Genomic DNA, 14,048 nt, shown 5'->3' on the forward strand with positions numbered 1-14,048 from the left:
ACGTAAATGACTTCATCGTCCACAACTCTTTCACGCCGGTTCCACCTGCAGACAGTTGCGTGTCCTGAGCGTGTCTTTGTGTGCGTTTGTGTAGGTTTGCGGCCAGATTGGTGAGTTCGGGAGCCCTCGTGCTGGTGTGTGTGGTGCAGAAGGACACCAGTGCTCAACTCACCGTCAACACGGAGAAGACCGTCATTGCCTCCATGCTGCTGCGGGAGCTCCAGACAGTGCTGAGCGCCCCCTAGAGGCCATCCTCTACAGCACACACAGCTCCTTATACATCTCCCACTGCGTACAATACTCCCTCCAGACTGAAGATCCATCTCGCACAGCGCCCCCTAGAGGCACACCACCCAGCAAATCTACAGCACATACGCAGGCACACACATAACAGCAGAAGCCTGCACATAAACACTAAAATGTTATTCCCACCAGTTTGTGAAACATATTTTTCTTCAGTAAACCATCCCATACCTACCTGGGGCCCATTGAGTGCAGTATCTCACACTGCCACTAGGGGTAGGGCTGTGTGTTCTGCAAATCGCCAGCAGTCCTGTTCCTATACTAGCTTTGCCCACACTGTAAAGTGCCTTGCTCTACTGTACGCTTCAAACACAAGTGCCCAGATGGAACCTCAGACATGCATTCTTACAATCACAATAAAGGAGAAATGTTGGGGGTGGGGAATACATCTCCCCCGTCATCCCTTAGTTCATTGATTTCTTGGTTGGGTTTTTCTTTTTTACCACTATTGTTAAAATGAACATTTCATGTTCAGGTTTTGTAATGGTCCATTTGATGGGGTCAGCACCCCAAGCTGGGAAGCGCATGCAGTAAAACTTCAGTTGCAAGAGTAATTAAGAATATTACATCCTTGGCAATGATTGTTTTGGGGTTTTTTTTCCCAGTCTACCACCACACCCACACGCTCCGCTGTCTTCGGAGAGATTATGGTTTATCACCACAGATTATTACTACTGATATGGCTGATATGATATGTCTGCAGGTCTCAAAGCGGTTAGTCATGTGACCTTCCAGCCACTAGTCATGTGACCTCCCACCACCAGTCTTTACCTCCGTCAGCTCGCTTTGCCTTGCTTGTATAATGTAGTTAAGTGGTACATAAACGTGGTGGCATTAGGGGACGTGCAGGGTATTATAACCCCATGTTTTTCTTGACTGCAGCCATAATTCAATAAGACCGTCACTGTGCGATCGTCAAACAGGCTTCGTGTTGACATTTTTATGAGAGAGAACGCGAGAGGCAGAAGGCGTTTCTCTCAATCACTCCAACACTAGGCTATAACAGTGCCACTGTGACATTAGTATATGGACACACGCAAAAACTCGTTGCAGAATGTTTGGTGGGCGGGAGAGAGAACCATGTACTCGTGCGCACTGCTACTCTCGCGCACTGCCTCTCGCGCAGTGGCTTGTTACCCAGGAGCAGCGGTGCAGTAACTAAATGGCCTAATGCGAAGGAAAAGAACAACGCCGAGCTGAGGACTTAAAGGCGCACGGACGTTTCGAGGGGATTAGGCGCCCAACTACACCTGCCGCCACCCCCATTCCTATCAACTTGACGTTTCGCGTACTGTAATCCGTCATAAAACGGCGTTATCGGGACAACGTTGTCGTGTTGTGATCAAAGCACATGTATTATCTGATTCCAAACTACAGCAAAAAAACTAATATTAGATTGTTGACTGGTTAATTATTTTTAAACTCTGCCACGGCGTGGTCCGACTCCGCTCACATCTGTGTAAACATCGAGGTGCCAATTAAACCTCGCGGCGCCGCAGGTGTTTTGGTCGCGCCATTGTGACACTGTCGCCATGGTAACCGCATGCGTGACCCATGCGTACGATAACGTTAGGCGCATCGTTAATTAGTCTCATGGCTGGCCAATGGTGGCTTGGCCTTACCTTAAAGAAAATGCCATGGATAATCACTAGGGTTGTGCGTGCACATACTAAAAATGCTAAATATAACTTCCAAGTAATTTCTGTAAAAGTGGATGTGCTGCAAAGTCATTAAAGTTGCGGGCATTTTAACCGTTTACATGACGTACGGAGCAACCAGATTTGATCATCATTTACGTATGACACAAGAGATTCTTAATGGAATGCTGCTACGCAATAATATCAACATATTCGACAGTAAAATTTGGATCGGTCGATCATTTGTTTAACAATATTTTGGTCACACATCCAAGTCAGCTAAATTGTGTGCACCCCTTTACTGACAAATAATGGTGCATTTGTGGTTTATTTGAAGTGAGCATAATGATAAACTTTGCAACTACAGTTGAAGGAGGATGCAGAGTGGCATATGTGACATTTTAGGTGAAAAAGTTAAGATACAGGTCTGGATTGTTGAATCGGTTTTTAATAACTATTAAAATGGTTTGACGATCATCGCTGAAAAGTATGGCTGAAATGTAGTGATGATTTGTCAAATGTTACGCCCTGATTGTTCATGAACACGGAGCTGAGGAGATCTCAGAATTCCATGAATTTTCCAGTAAGAAATGCAGAATTTTAGGTCTTGTAGAAGAAACTCTAAACAGATATAGACTGATATACAATTTCACTACTTTATTAACATCCGCCGCAGTCATTAAAGGAATTGCCGCAGTTGAATCGTCAAGTTGTATCTGTCGAGCCAACTGTGCTGCAATTAATTAGTTAATTGGACTTCCCACTGTTAAGTATTGCACCCAATAAGTGGGGTTGCTTCACTTACCCAAGACCGCTTCAGTACGACCAGCAGCAGGTAAGGTATACACCTTATTCTTGGGTTCCTAATATTAATGACAAGGTTACAAGTGATTGTCTTGGATGTCATAATTTATTGAGTGATGGAGAAGGGGTGTGTCCTCCACCCAATAATCCCTGCTCACACTCGTGTAATGTTTTAGGTTGGGTGGTGTCAGCCCAACCATCGAGTTGACATGAACCCTGTGCCTCGTCTTCTCTTCTTTCATGAGGTGTAAACTCTGCTTACCTTACAAAACAATCATATTGATGTAACATTTGTTTAGATAATATTTAGCAATGAAATTCATTTAGCGAATAATTTCTACAGCACTATACAGCTATACAGCTAATGAAACTAAATAGATTACATAATATTAACAGAGGCACATCTATAAATTACTGTCAAGTACAGCTTCATGTAGAAAGTATATGAATAGCCTATATATAATATTTTTTTTCTGATGATTCTGTGAACTTTCCTATTAAAGTACCTAAAGTATTAAATGATCCAGCCAGTATCCTTTCCTGTGAGGGCAGGAAAACTGCACCCTGGTTCCCCTGATCTCTCCAGTTACTGTCCTTCGTCAAGCACACCTTTTGGGAAAGATGTTCCACATTCCTGCTTCTCTTCCTGTAGAAACACACAACATTTTACCGCATGAGCAGCTCTTTCTACTGTTTCAGATTTTGCTTTAATGTATTAGTGTGGATGGGGAGTTTTCATCTGTAGGCCCGTCATTGTTTTGTAACTTTATAGAACAGTCCTTTAGGTGTTTCACTAATGTTGGCTTTCATTTTCTCAAATAGCTGTTTGGCTAGATCCAATAACTCACTTCTTCACAGAGCTGTCTTCTAATCTTTGGTAAAATGGGAACACTTGTGTTAGGCTGTCTGTTCAGGACGAGACTGCCAAGTTTGGCCTAGACCTTGATGGTTTTTCTATGCAACCAAAAGCAATGGTTGGATGAGTACCTCATAAATCTTGACATTGTTCGTTCATTCAACCCCCATATAAACAATATCTCTTTTACTCTATTGTTTGATAAACATATCTAAAATAACAATAGTCTAAATATTATGACACCGAGCTTTTGTAATCTCTAGCCCAGTATGACGGCTTTAACACTTATTGTATATCCGCAGGATTTACTGCTAATCCACAGAATCACTTAAAGCAGTGGTTGGAAGATTAAATTAAGATAAAAAATTTTTGGTGGAATGTGTTTCTTGTATAGCTCCTAAACTCTGTTCCTGTGGAATATTAGAAATGTCATCTTGATGTCCCCATTGTTAGAAATTAATTAGGCCTTGTGTGGAACTACATTGCAGCGTCAATTGGAAATCACCATTGTAAAATATTTTTAGTCTAAACTTTTGCTATGGGTCTGGGAAGTTGCCTCAAATGTTATATTTAACATGTGTACTTAGTCATAAGCATGGGCGTGGTAGTGGGGGGGGGGGGAGTGGACCTGACTACCCAGGGCCCGAGTAGGGAGAGGGGCCCATTTTGCTCATGTATCACGTATACTGGCATGGATAGGGACCCATTTATATTGAGAGTGTACAGGGCCCAAAATTTCCTGCTACACTCCTGGTCATAAGATAAACTATTGCCTAATATTTTAATGAAAGGATTTTCTAAATAAATGTTATTAATATTGTCATTATTATTTATATGTTCTGCAGTTTACATGAACATAATACTGTTTACATGAAAAAGTATTCGTTATAATTGCATTTTGCCAGTCATAGAGCTGAAATTAAATTATCAATTAAATGTTTTTATAAAGGACATAGAGTGGCTCTGAGAACCTTGAAAACACCAGATATCAGACCAACAAAAAAAATATTCAGACACCATGTATGTATAGTATGTATTTTTTGGTCATATGTAGCATATTTACAGTATCTTGAAAGTCAGTGCTGAAAACTCAAAGGATGCAAACCCGTTTCTTCCTGAAAGTATTCACATCTATATGGTCTCACTGACGACAAATCAGTGGATGACTTCTTGGCTAAATTGTTTTTCTTCACTTCTTCCTCTTCCTTCTCTATTTTCTTGTATTTCTTTTTCGTTTGTGTTTTTTGAGTCAGTCCTGTGGATGGAGAGACAGCAAGGTGGGTGGCACCCTGAGGGCAACATCACCTTCTATCTTGTGGGAAAAGACACCGGATTTCGGGACAGAGGGAATATGAACCCATTCTGAATATGATTTGAAACACTTCTTTGTCATAAATATGTACCAGCTGTAGGGGAGATTGTGATACAGGCAGGATGGTTTTATGTAAAGAATGGCGACCGGCTCTGTGAGGTTTACTTTATAGAGCTGTGAGTGTCAGTTGTGTGCTGTCTAAGAACCCGCACATCGCATTACTCTTTGAATATCTACACTGACATGACAGAATGTAACACAACACAATGTTGTTCTGTAGTTCTGTGAATGTTATGTAGCACAATCATACATGCATTGTTTTATTTGGTAAGCAACCACATTCTTGTTGGGATTATAAAGTTCATGATAAAAGTCGAAAATGAATACGTATGATCAGAACAGTGGGTTGTCGAAGCTAAAGTAGAGTTTGGAAAAGTCTGGGAGGATGAGCTAGTGGCTCGGTGTGATGGTTCATAGAGGCTGTTGACTCAGGAAAAGGCCAGAAATCAATCTAAAACTACTGTCAGTGGTAAGATGCTAGTGTTCGCAGTGAAAATAGGACGCAACCTGTTAACTGACATGTGAGTAAATAAATTAAGCATAACTATGCATACGATGCATCGGATATGTATTCTAATTACATGCGCTTATTTTTGGCCTGCTTCCATTATTATTAAACAGCCTACGTTTTTTCCTTTTTTTTTTTTTGACTTTATTCACTGCTCACATGTCCCGGTTATAATCGCCCACGTTTTTAGGCTGTTTTTATTTATTCATGGACTCCTTTTTCCTTCTCCGATAAATCTGCCAGGGCGGCTTTCATGCGCTCTTTGGGACACGGGCGCCGTTTCTTAAGTGCGACTCTGATCAGCTGAATTATATCAAACTCTAATAATAACGCCTCGGCCGCCGCTGCCTTGAGCCGCGCCACTGGGCTTTTCAGCGATGAAATACACTAAGTAGTCTGCGACAGCTGAAAGCCATAAAAGCGGTACTCGAATAAAGGATAAATGTGTTGAGTCTGCCTGAAGGAGAAAACAGATTTTAAGATGTGAACTCAAAGAAACATAGACTAGACATGAACAGTGCTTTTAGTAGTTGTAAAGTAAAAAAAAAAAAAGTAAAGTTGTTGTCATTGTTTCTCAGTTGTGTACCCGTGATCCAAAAGATATTGACTTCTGGACTGAACCAGACTCTGTCTCCCAACAGTGAACAACTGGCCTATATTACCACAAAATGGTTGGCCGCTGATGAATGAATTGGTCTATAAGCACATAATTAAATAGAGCATTTCACCTTCAGTTTTTTCTTGAGCTGATCCAACGAACTTGTCCTGCTTTTAGAATTACAAGCTGTACTATTAAGTTTTTGTACCGCAATATGATTGGACTGACTGGAATGAATCAATAAGACTGGTTTAACTCTCCTTATGACAATTTGGGCTAATCATAACGAGGCCATGTAAACTGCCTCACCCAGGGGGCACAACGTGATGCCCACCTGTTCACCTGTTCTCCAACGTTGCACAAAGTGAGCGCGTGAGTCACACGGTGACACAAAAGAGCTTCATCCAGAACAAAGCAAACTTACTTTGGCTCCACTCCTATCAGCGAGATTATGTAGCGTCAGCAAAAACACCTGAAGCTACCACATCCAATTCTGATGACCTCCTTAACGCCAGTAAAGATGAATGGCCCCAATTGTTGTTCAAATCATCAATTGATTTTTTTCATGTGTGCGTGCAAGCACATAATATATATTATCATACAGGTATTACATAAAAAACTTACTCCATATTATTATATATGGTAAAATTCTTTTAGGCTGCCACTTTTAAATGTGTGTTTGAACATCAGTGATACCTCCTGTTATCTTTATCCACTGTAGAAATTCTGAAATTAATGCCTGCTGATACACACACCAACATGTGAATAAGGGAAATACCCACAATCTTTTACCCCCACTTCAAATGCTGGTTTTACAGATATGGTAAGAGATTCTTAGCGGTTCTGATAAAGGACACTGGAAATGAGACCCAAATCCCACAGTAATAGATGATTTATTGTTGGTGAGTGTCACCCATTCACAAAACACACTCTCTTTCTCCCTCTCTCCAAACAGTCACAGCCTGCTATCAGCTCTGAGGGCTAGTTTCCGCGGTAATTGATATGATTAGACATAAATGAAGGCTTCACAGCTATTTTACGTCTCTTTTATTGTAATTGATATTTTTTGTGGTGGTCCATAAGGGGAGAAGATGTAATGACAGCATGTTCAGCTGCTGAAGTGTTCAATCAGCCTCTTATTACAGACCAAAGACAAATTCATTCTTTCTGATTTCCTGTCTCTCTCTCTCTCTCTCTCTGTCTCTGACTCTCTCTCTGTCTCTGACTCTCTCTCTGTCTCCGACTGATTCTCTCTCTCTCTCTCTGATTCTCTCTCACTCTGATTCTCTCTCTCTCTGATTCTCTCTCTCTGTGTCTCTGATTTTCTCTCTGTCTCTGACTGACTCTCTCTCTCTGTGTCTCTGATTCTCTCTCTCTGACTTTGCTTATCTCTCTGTCTCTGATTATCTCTCTCTGTCTCTGATTCTCTCTGTCTGTCTGTCTCTGTTTCTCTCTCTCTCTCTCTCTCTCTCTCTCTCTCTCTCTCTCTCTCTCTCTCTCTTTCTGCCTTTCTTGTATGTGTCCTGGCTGGTGAATGAGTCACAGATGCACATGGACACGCATCTCTCTGGCCTGGCCATCCTGTGCCCATTACTCCAAAGGGGGAAAGTGATTTTTCTACTGCTGCTCCCCATCAAACCCTGATGGAAAAATGGCAGGTTCGTCGGCAGCGTGTGTGATTTGACCTTCGTTAGTTGTTTATTCTGTTTCCACCCACATCTGTTTGCTGTTACAGACCTCTGCGCTGCTCCTCCGGGTGGCTGGGAACCGTGTGTTTTTAGCCAGAGTTGCAACTTCACATGGGAATCCAGCCAAATCAGCTGGTCCTGCTGCTTTACGGTAGCCATCACATGTCCCATTAGATTATGGCTTTTACTCCCAAGCCAGTTTTGTTGACTCAGTGTTCAGCAAATCTAGACACTGGGTCCATGTGCCCATGAACGGATGTTAGGCAGTTATAATGTTCTAGCTTCTTTTTGTGACTTGGTGTTGTCTGATTGTAAAGTCAACTGCCAACACTGTGTTTATGTGATTGCCTACCTGATGTTGCAATGGTGTGATTAGATGTTTAATGTAATAACTCGACTCATTGCATTAATCATTCCCTAAGAATTTACACATTTCTTTTTAAATCTAATATGATAAAATGTTTTTCAGAATTTTTTTTTACAGTGGCCATGGTAATGTGGTAATAGCAAGTACCAAACTAATTCCAAGGACAAACACTTTGTACAACATTATACTACAGAGGTTTCTCATTAAATTAGACCATGTGGCATGGACGTAATTTTGATTTCAAAAGTGGGGGGGACATGGATTCGTCGCTATTTAAATATTTGGTTTTAACCATAAAAACTGGGGGGGACCAAAGCCGGCTTTTGAAAAAGTGGGGGGGACATGTCCCCCCCGTCCCCCCCCCCAAAATTACGTCCGTGCCATGTGGGTTATTATAGCCTCTTAATGTTAAAGAAACATAAAATCCCCTAAACCTTAATTGATAGCCCACCTCCCAAGTACACGTACCCTCCAGTGGAGATTGGACATCCCTACTCTCCTCTATAAGCAGGTGTTGGTGTGTACTGTGTGAGGTGGCATGTGTACTATCCATTACTCACATCTATAACTAGGGTGTGTGTGTGTGTGTGTGTGTGTGTGTGTGTTTGTGTTTGTGCATGAGTGTGTGTGTGTTTGTGCATATGTGTGTGTGCGTGTTTGTGCATGTGTGTGTGTTTAAGCATATGTGTGTGCGTTTGTGTGTGTGTGTGTGTGTTTATGCATGTGTGACTGTGTTGGTCTGTTCTTCCCTTCTCACAGCTGTAAATATACATCCCGTGTGAAGGATTACCAGTCAGGACTTCATAAGAACACTACTAAACTGTGATGGTTTTAAGGGGGAGCATCTGTTTGGCTGGGTTCGAGGTTCAGCGCCCCTCGTTGAGAATAATGGCCCCAGGACCGGCTCTGAGCAAGGTGGCCATCCGTGTCACACTTCCCAGCAGGGCTCTCATACACTGAGTTACCTCCGAGTCCGAGTCCCACCTTAAAGCATCGAAGTATGACTGGTGCTTTGGTGCCATGGTGTAGAAATCTCCTTCTGAACCCTGTGATGCTAACCGATGCTAACTGCTCTGCTAACACCATTGGTGGGTTCAGAAGTCAGTAACCTGCAGGGCTGCTAATGTGGTTAGTTGTAAACCTTTGAAATGTTGTAAATTGATTGTAAAGCAACATTTTGGTTCTGTGGTTTCGTTTGGACTGCACAGCTCATGGAAATGGCTGGCAAAGATTTCATTAGAGGAAAACAAGTCTGCTTTCACTGAGTGATAATTACTAACAGAACGAATGATTGCTAATTATTGCATTAAACAGGAAACGATATAGTTAATAACCACACAACTCTTTATTCTTTATTAATCTCTTTCATATGTGGGACATTAGACAGAGTATGCTGTAAATATTTAATATTATTGCATTAATGCGTTATTTCTGAATTATCGCTGTAATTACTGCATTACCCATGACAAACATTCCTGCCTGACAGAAAACAGAGTGAATGTCACTAATGGTCTTGCAGACGAGTCCAGACGTGGAGAACTGGGGGTCTCTGCTCTAACCCTGCTATATTACTAAACAGTGTATGAGCTGATTCAGGGTCAGTATTGCAGGGACCCAGCTGTAGAGTGGAGTAAGCAGGACACCCTGCACTTAAAATGCAATTTCATTACATTGCTGGAAATATGAAATTATTCTAGATATGTTATGGTTAAATGATGTTACATGTTGTAACACAACACATGATGCTTAATGCAGTTAAGGAGGGAGTAGGAGAGACAGAGATGCTGTGGCCTGGTTCTCCTGGGTCCTGCGAGTGGGACTGTGGGTCTGGCGTTAGCAGCTGGGCTCTAAAAGATCAGCCACACGGGGGGAAATTGTACGAGACACCACCATGATCAGAAATAGGCCATGCTGCAGGCTGAGCTGGCTGAGTCTCTCTTACCATATCTGTAAAACCAGCATTTGAAGTGGGGGATAAAATTGTGGGTGTTTCCCTTATTCAGCAGGGCGGATTATCCACATGTAGGTGAGCTGCACCTGCTCAGAGAAGATCCAGCAGTCAAACACTGATGGAGATTAAGGAGCTTTATAATGTGAGTGACGCCTAGAAGAGAAGCACAACAGACATGCAAGGCCGCTCTGATAGCACTGTGTGTGTGTGTGTGTGTGTGTGTGTGTGTGTGTGTGTGTGTGTGTGTGAACACTAGCCCACTGCCCTGAACACTGAAGCACTGTGCTGATAAAACCTACAGACAAAAATCTATTGGGGAAATGTTAAGGCAGAGATGAAGGCATGCTGGAGTCATCAGCACCAAACCTAGTCTGACCTCCAACTCCATTCTGACCACTCTGACCACTCTGTGCCTCAAGCCACCTTATAAAATACTCCAGTTGAAAACAAGTATTTGTGTTGACAATTAAAGTCTGATTACGGAGAGAGAAAAAAGAAAAGAAAGATGGTGTGACTTTCTCTGGGCAGTCAATTAAATGGTTACACCAACAGCAGTCCTGCACTTGCGTCCATGTTCCTCAGAACTACACAAGAGCACAGTCTCTCATTGGAACCAGAACCTAGAAAGATTCTGCCATCCTGTGTGGCTAAAGCAGGTTCCTTCAGAGAATGAAAGGGACAGTGGTGTTATCGAGCGAAGTCCCCTGGAGTGACCCAGCACTGGGATCAGGCAGGAGGTGCAGGACTCCCTGTCACGTTACCATGTTGGAAGTTACAGGCACTTTCATCACCGCTAGTCTTCCTCAGTCAGCATGGACATGCACTGCTCATAAATATGCAACAACACAGGCCCCTCCCCCCTCAATCTCTATGGTGATGGAAAATCAGTCACTATAACATGCAATTACAAATCCTATCACACCCCAAGTCCATCTGGGCCAAACATAAGCTCTGAGAGACCCCCAACCCCATGTCCCTGGGCCCAATGAGAACAGCAGTCTGGCTACCTGCTCTAACATACTCCCCAAGTTTACTTCACAGTTTGACCGTGCCGTTATCCTTTTCAGATGTGGTCTCTTTAGCACGCAACAGAAGTATTGCACTACGAATTATTACTTTTTAATGCATCCAAATGATTATCCCATGTAGAGATGGATGATCAACAACTAAAAGCACGATATTATTCCGCTCAATTACCGGAGTATGCTGTGTAATTGCACGATAATGGGTTCGATAAAACGTGTTATTAAGGGTGTTTTCCTTTCATATTAAACTTCCATTTAAGATTGACATCCCTCGCCGTCATGGCTCCGCACAAGAGCTTAAGTGTGCTTTCAGCAGGTGTTTTCTGAACACACACACACACACACACACTACTGTAATGGCGGACGCTCGGTGTAAGCTCTGCAGTGTCTTAATTAGCACTGATTGCACTGTGAAAGGGTTGAAGTGGCTGTATTAGCGCCATAAAACACCGCTCAGTGCGTTAGCCTCTCTCCCCTCCCGCGCTCCTCCACCCAGTGTGTTAATTACCAGAAGGGTGGAAAAGCTAGCTAGTTAATTCAAAGTAAACAAACCGATATATATATATAGGCCCGCGTGCTTGTGTGCGCGTGAGGGCGAGCGCTGGTGTGAAACGCGGGACAGAGAAGGACACAATCCCGGCGAGTTAATGTGGAGTAATAAACTGGAGGGCTGGAGTGCGGGAGTGGGTCTGTGTAATGTGCTTAACTCTATTCAGCGCTAATTCGACTCTGGCCGTAGTGCCAGACAACAGCGTCCAGCTCTACGCCGAGACTAACAAAAACCTACATTTCCATTTCAACGGCGGGAACGGAGCGCGAAAGAGGGTCGCCATTCCTCTCTCGGTCTCTCACCCTCTTAATTTCTGCTCTTCACTCTGCCTTCCTCTTTCGGAAGCGAAAGCACTCTTCCACCAGAAAATTCCCATCTGCACTTTGTCGGCCGGCCTGGCTTTTTACATTAAGACTCCTTTCATAAACAATTAGGATGCCGTTGTCACCACATAAATCAAGTGGGTTCTTTAGAGGGGGGGAGCAGGCCTGCGAGAGGACATTTAGCCTTTTAGATGATGTCTATTGAGGGCACCTGTAAGGCGGGCTTAGAGCAGTACAGCATTCCCAAATCAAAACAATTTCTTTAAACAAATTACACTATAGCTCACAAGGTTTCCAGAGAAACAAAATGAATGTGTAATTATAACTTGTAGTAACTAGGACAGCCAATGAGACACAGCTATAGGACAGTGGTACATGCTGAATGAAAGAAAAAATGTAAATGTGAAAACAGTTAAACACTTTGCTTGTACAGCTGATGAAGTTGCTGTGTCCTAAATAGAGAATGTATTCTCTGGAAGCCACTCACCGGCCACTTTATTAGGTACACCTTGCTAGTACCGGGTTGGACCCCATGTTGCCTTCAGAACTGCCTTAATCCTTCGTGGCATAGATTCAACAAGGTACTGGAAACATTCCTCATAGATTCTGGTCCATATTGACATGATAGCATCACACAGTTGCTGCAGATTTGTCGGCTGCACATCCATGATGTGAATCTCCCGTTCCACCACATCCCAAAGGTGCTCTATTGGATTGAGATCTGGTGACTGTGGAGGCCATTTGAGTACATTGTCATATTCAAGAAACCAGTCTGAGATGATTCGTGCTTTATGACATGGCGCATTATCCTGCTGGAAGTAGCCATCAGAATATGGGTACACTGTGGTCATGAAGGGATGGACATGGTCAGCAACAATATTCAGTTAGGCTGTGGCATTAATACAATGCTCAATTGGTACTAATGGGCCCAAAGTGTGCAAGGAAAATATCCCCCACACCATTGCACCACCACCATCAGTCCAAAACGTTGATACAAGGCAGGATGGATCCATGCTTTCATGTCGTTGATGCCAAATTCTGATCCTACCATCTGAATGTCGCAGCAGAAATCGAGACTCATCAGACCAGGCAACATTTTCCAATCTTCTATTGTCCAATTTTGGTGAGCCTGTGCAAATTGTAGCCTTAGTTTCCTGTTCTTAGCTGACAGGAGGGGCACCCGGTGTGGTCTTCTCCTGATGTAGCCCATCCACCTCAAGGTTCAACGTGTTGTGTGGTCAGAGATGCTCTTCTGCATGCCTTGGTTATAACGACATTACATTATTTGAGTTACTGTTGTTCTATCAACTCGAAACAGTATGGCCATTCTCCTCTGACCTCAATAGCCAATTGACTAGTACCTTTAAAATTCTACTTTTCTGTAGCTGGTTCCTGTCATGTATGTCATACTATGTCAGAAACATTGCAAATATTTTTGTTTTAAAGCATACATGCATTTAAAAATATTTTCTTATATGTCCACTGCTTATAATTGTTTGTTTTTGTATAAATCTGAACAACTCAAACACTGTAGTGAAGTACACAAGGTTTCCGTGATGTTTCAGATCGAGAACCTTCAATGGCTGTGCAAGAAAAGAGTACTTTGCTCTGACAAAGGACTTCTGTTCAGAACATCCTGTTTCTCTGGAAACCTTGTGTACTTTTGAACTCTCTCTCTCTTTCTCTCTTTCTCTCTCTCTGAAATAACTTCTGTGTACAGTTAGGTACAGGTATGTAAAATTAGGCTATAATAATGGGGAAATATGTGCTATAGCTGAATCAACTGCAGACAGGCAGATAGATAGATAGATAGATAGACAGACAGAGACAGACAGATAGACAGACAGATAGACAGACAGATAGACAGACGGATGGATGGATGGATGGATGGATGGATGGGGGCAAGCCCTGACTGGACAAAGGATCTGTGATCTGGCGAATGTCTGATTTGTCATAACATTTCTCTTTTCCCCACTCGGAATTGTCAAAGAAAAAAATAATTAAAACCGAGGGCGCGGGCAGGTGCGAATAGCGGGCGGTTCTGATAGGTAAATCTAGCGGAACAG

At 42.7% G+C, this 14,048-nt stretch overlaps 1 protein-coding gene across 2 annotated transcripts in view; it reads left to right on the forward strand.

The window, feature by feature from the left end:
- Window positions 1–719, forward strand: part of ap3b1a (adaptor related protein complex 3 subunit beta 1a) — a 58,912-nt gene extending 58,193 nt beyond the window's left edge. For both annotated transcript variants that reach the window (XM_076979341.1, XM_076979340.1), the window contains exon 27: window positions 95–719. In XM_076979341.1, the coding sequence (XP_076835456.1) occupies window positions 95–245 (151 nt within the window). In that variant the 3' untranslated portion in view covers window positions 246–719. The remainder of the gene's footprint in view (window positions 1–94) is intronic.
- Window positions 720–14,048: the final 13,329 nt, after the last annotated feature.

The sequence above is a fragment of the Brachyhypopomus gauderio genome, chromosome 18 (genome assembly GCF_052324685.1).
Source record: "Brachyhypopomus gauderio isolate BG-103 chromosome 18, BGAUD_0.2, whole genome shotgun sequence".
NCBI classification, from domain to species: Eukaryota; Metazoa; Chordata; class Actinopteri; order Gymnotiformes; family Hypopomidae; genus Brachyhypopomus; species Brachyhypopomus gauderio.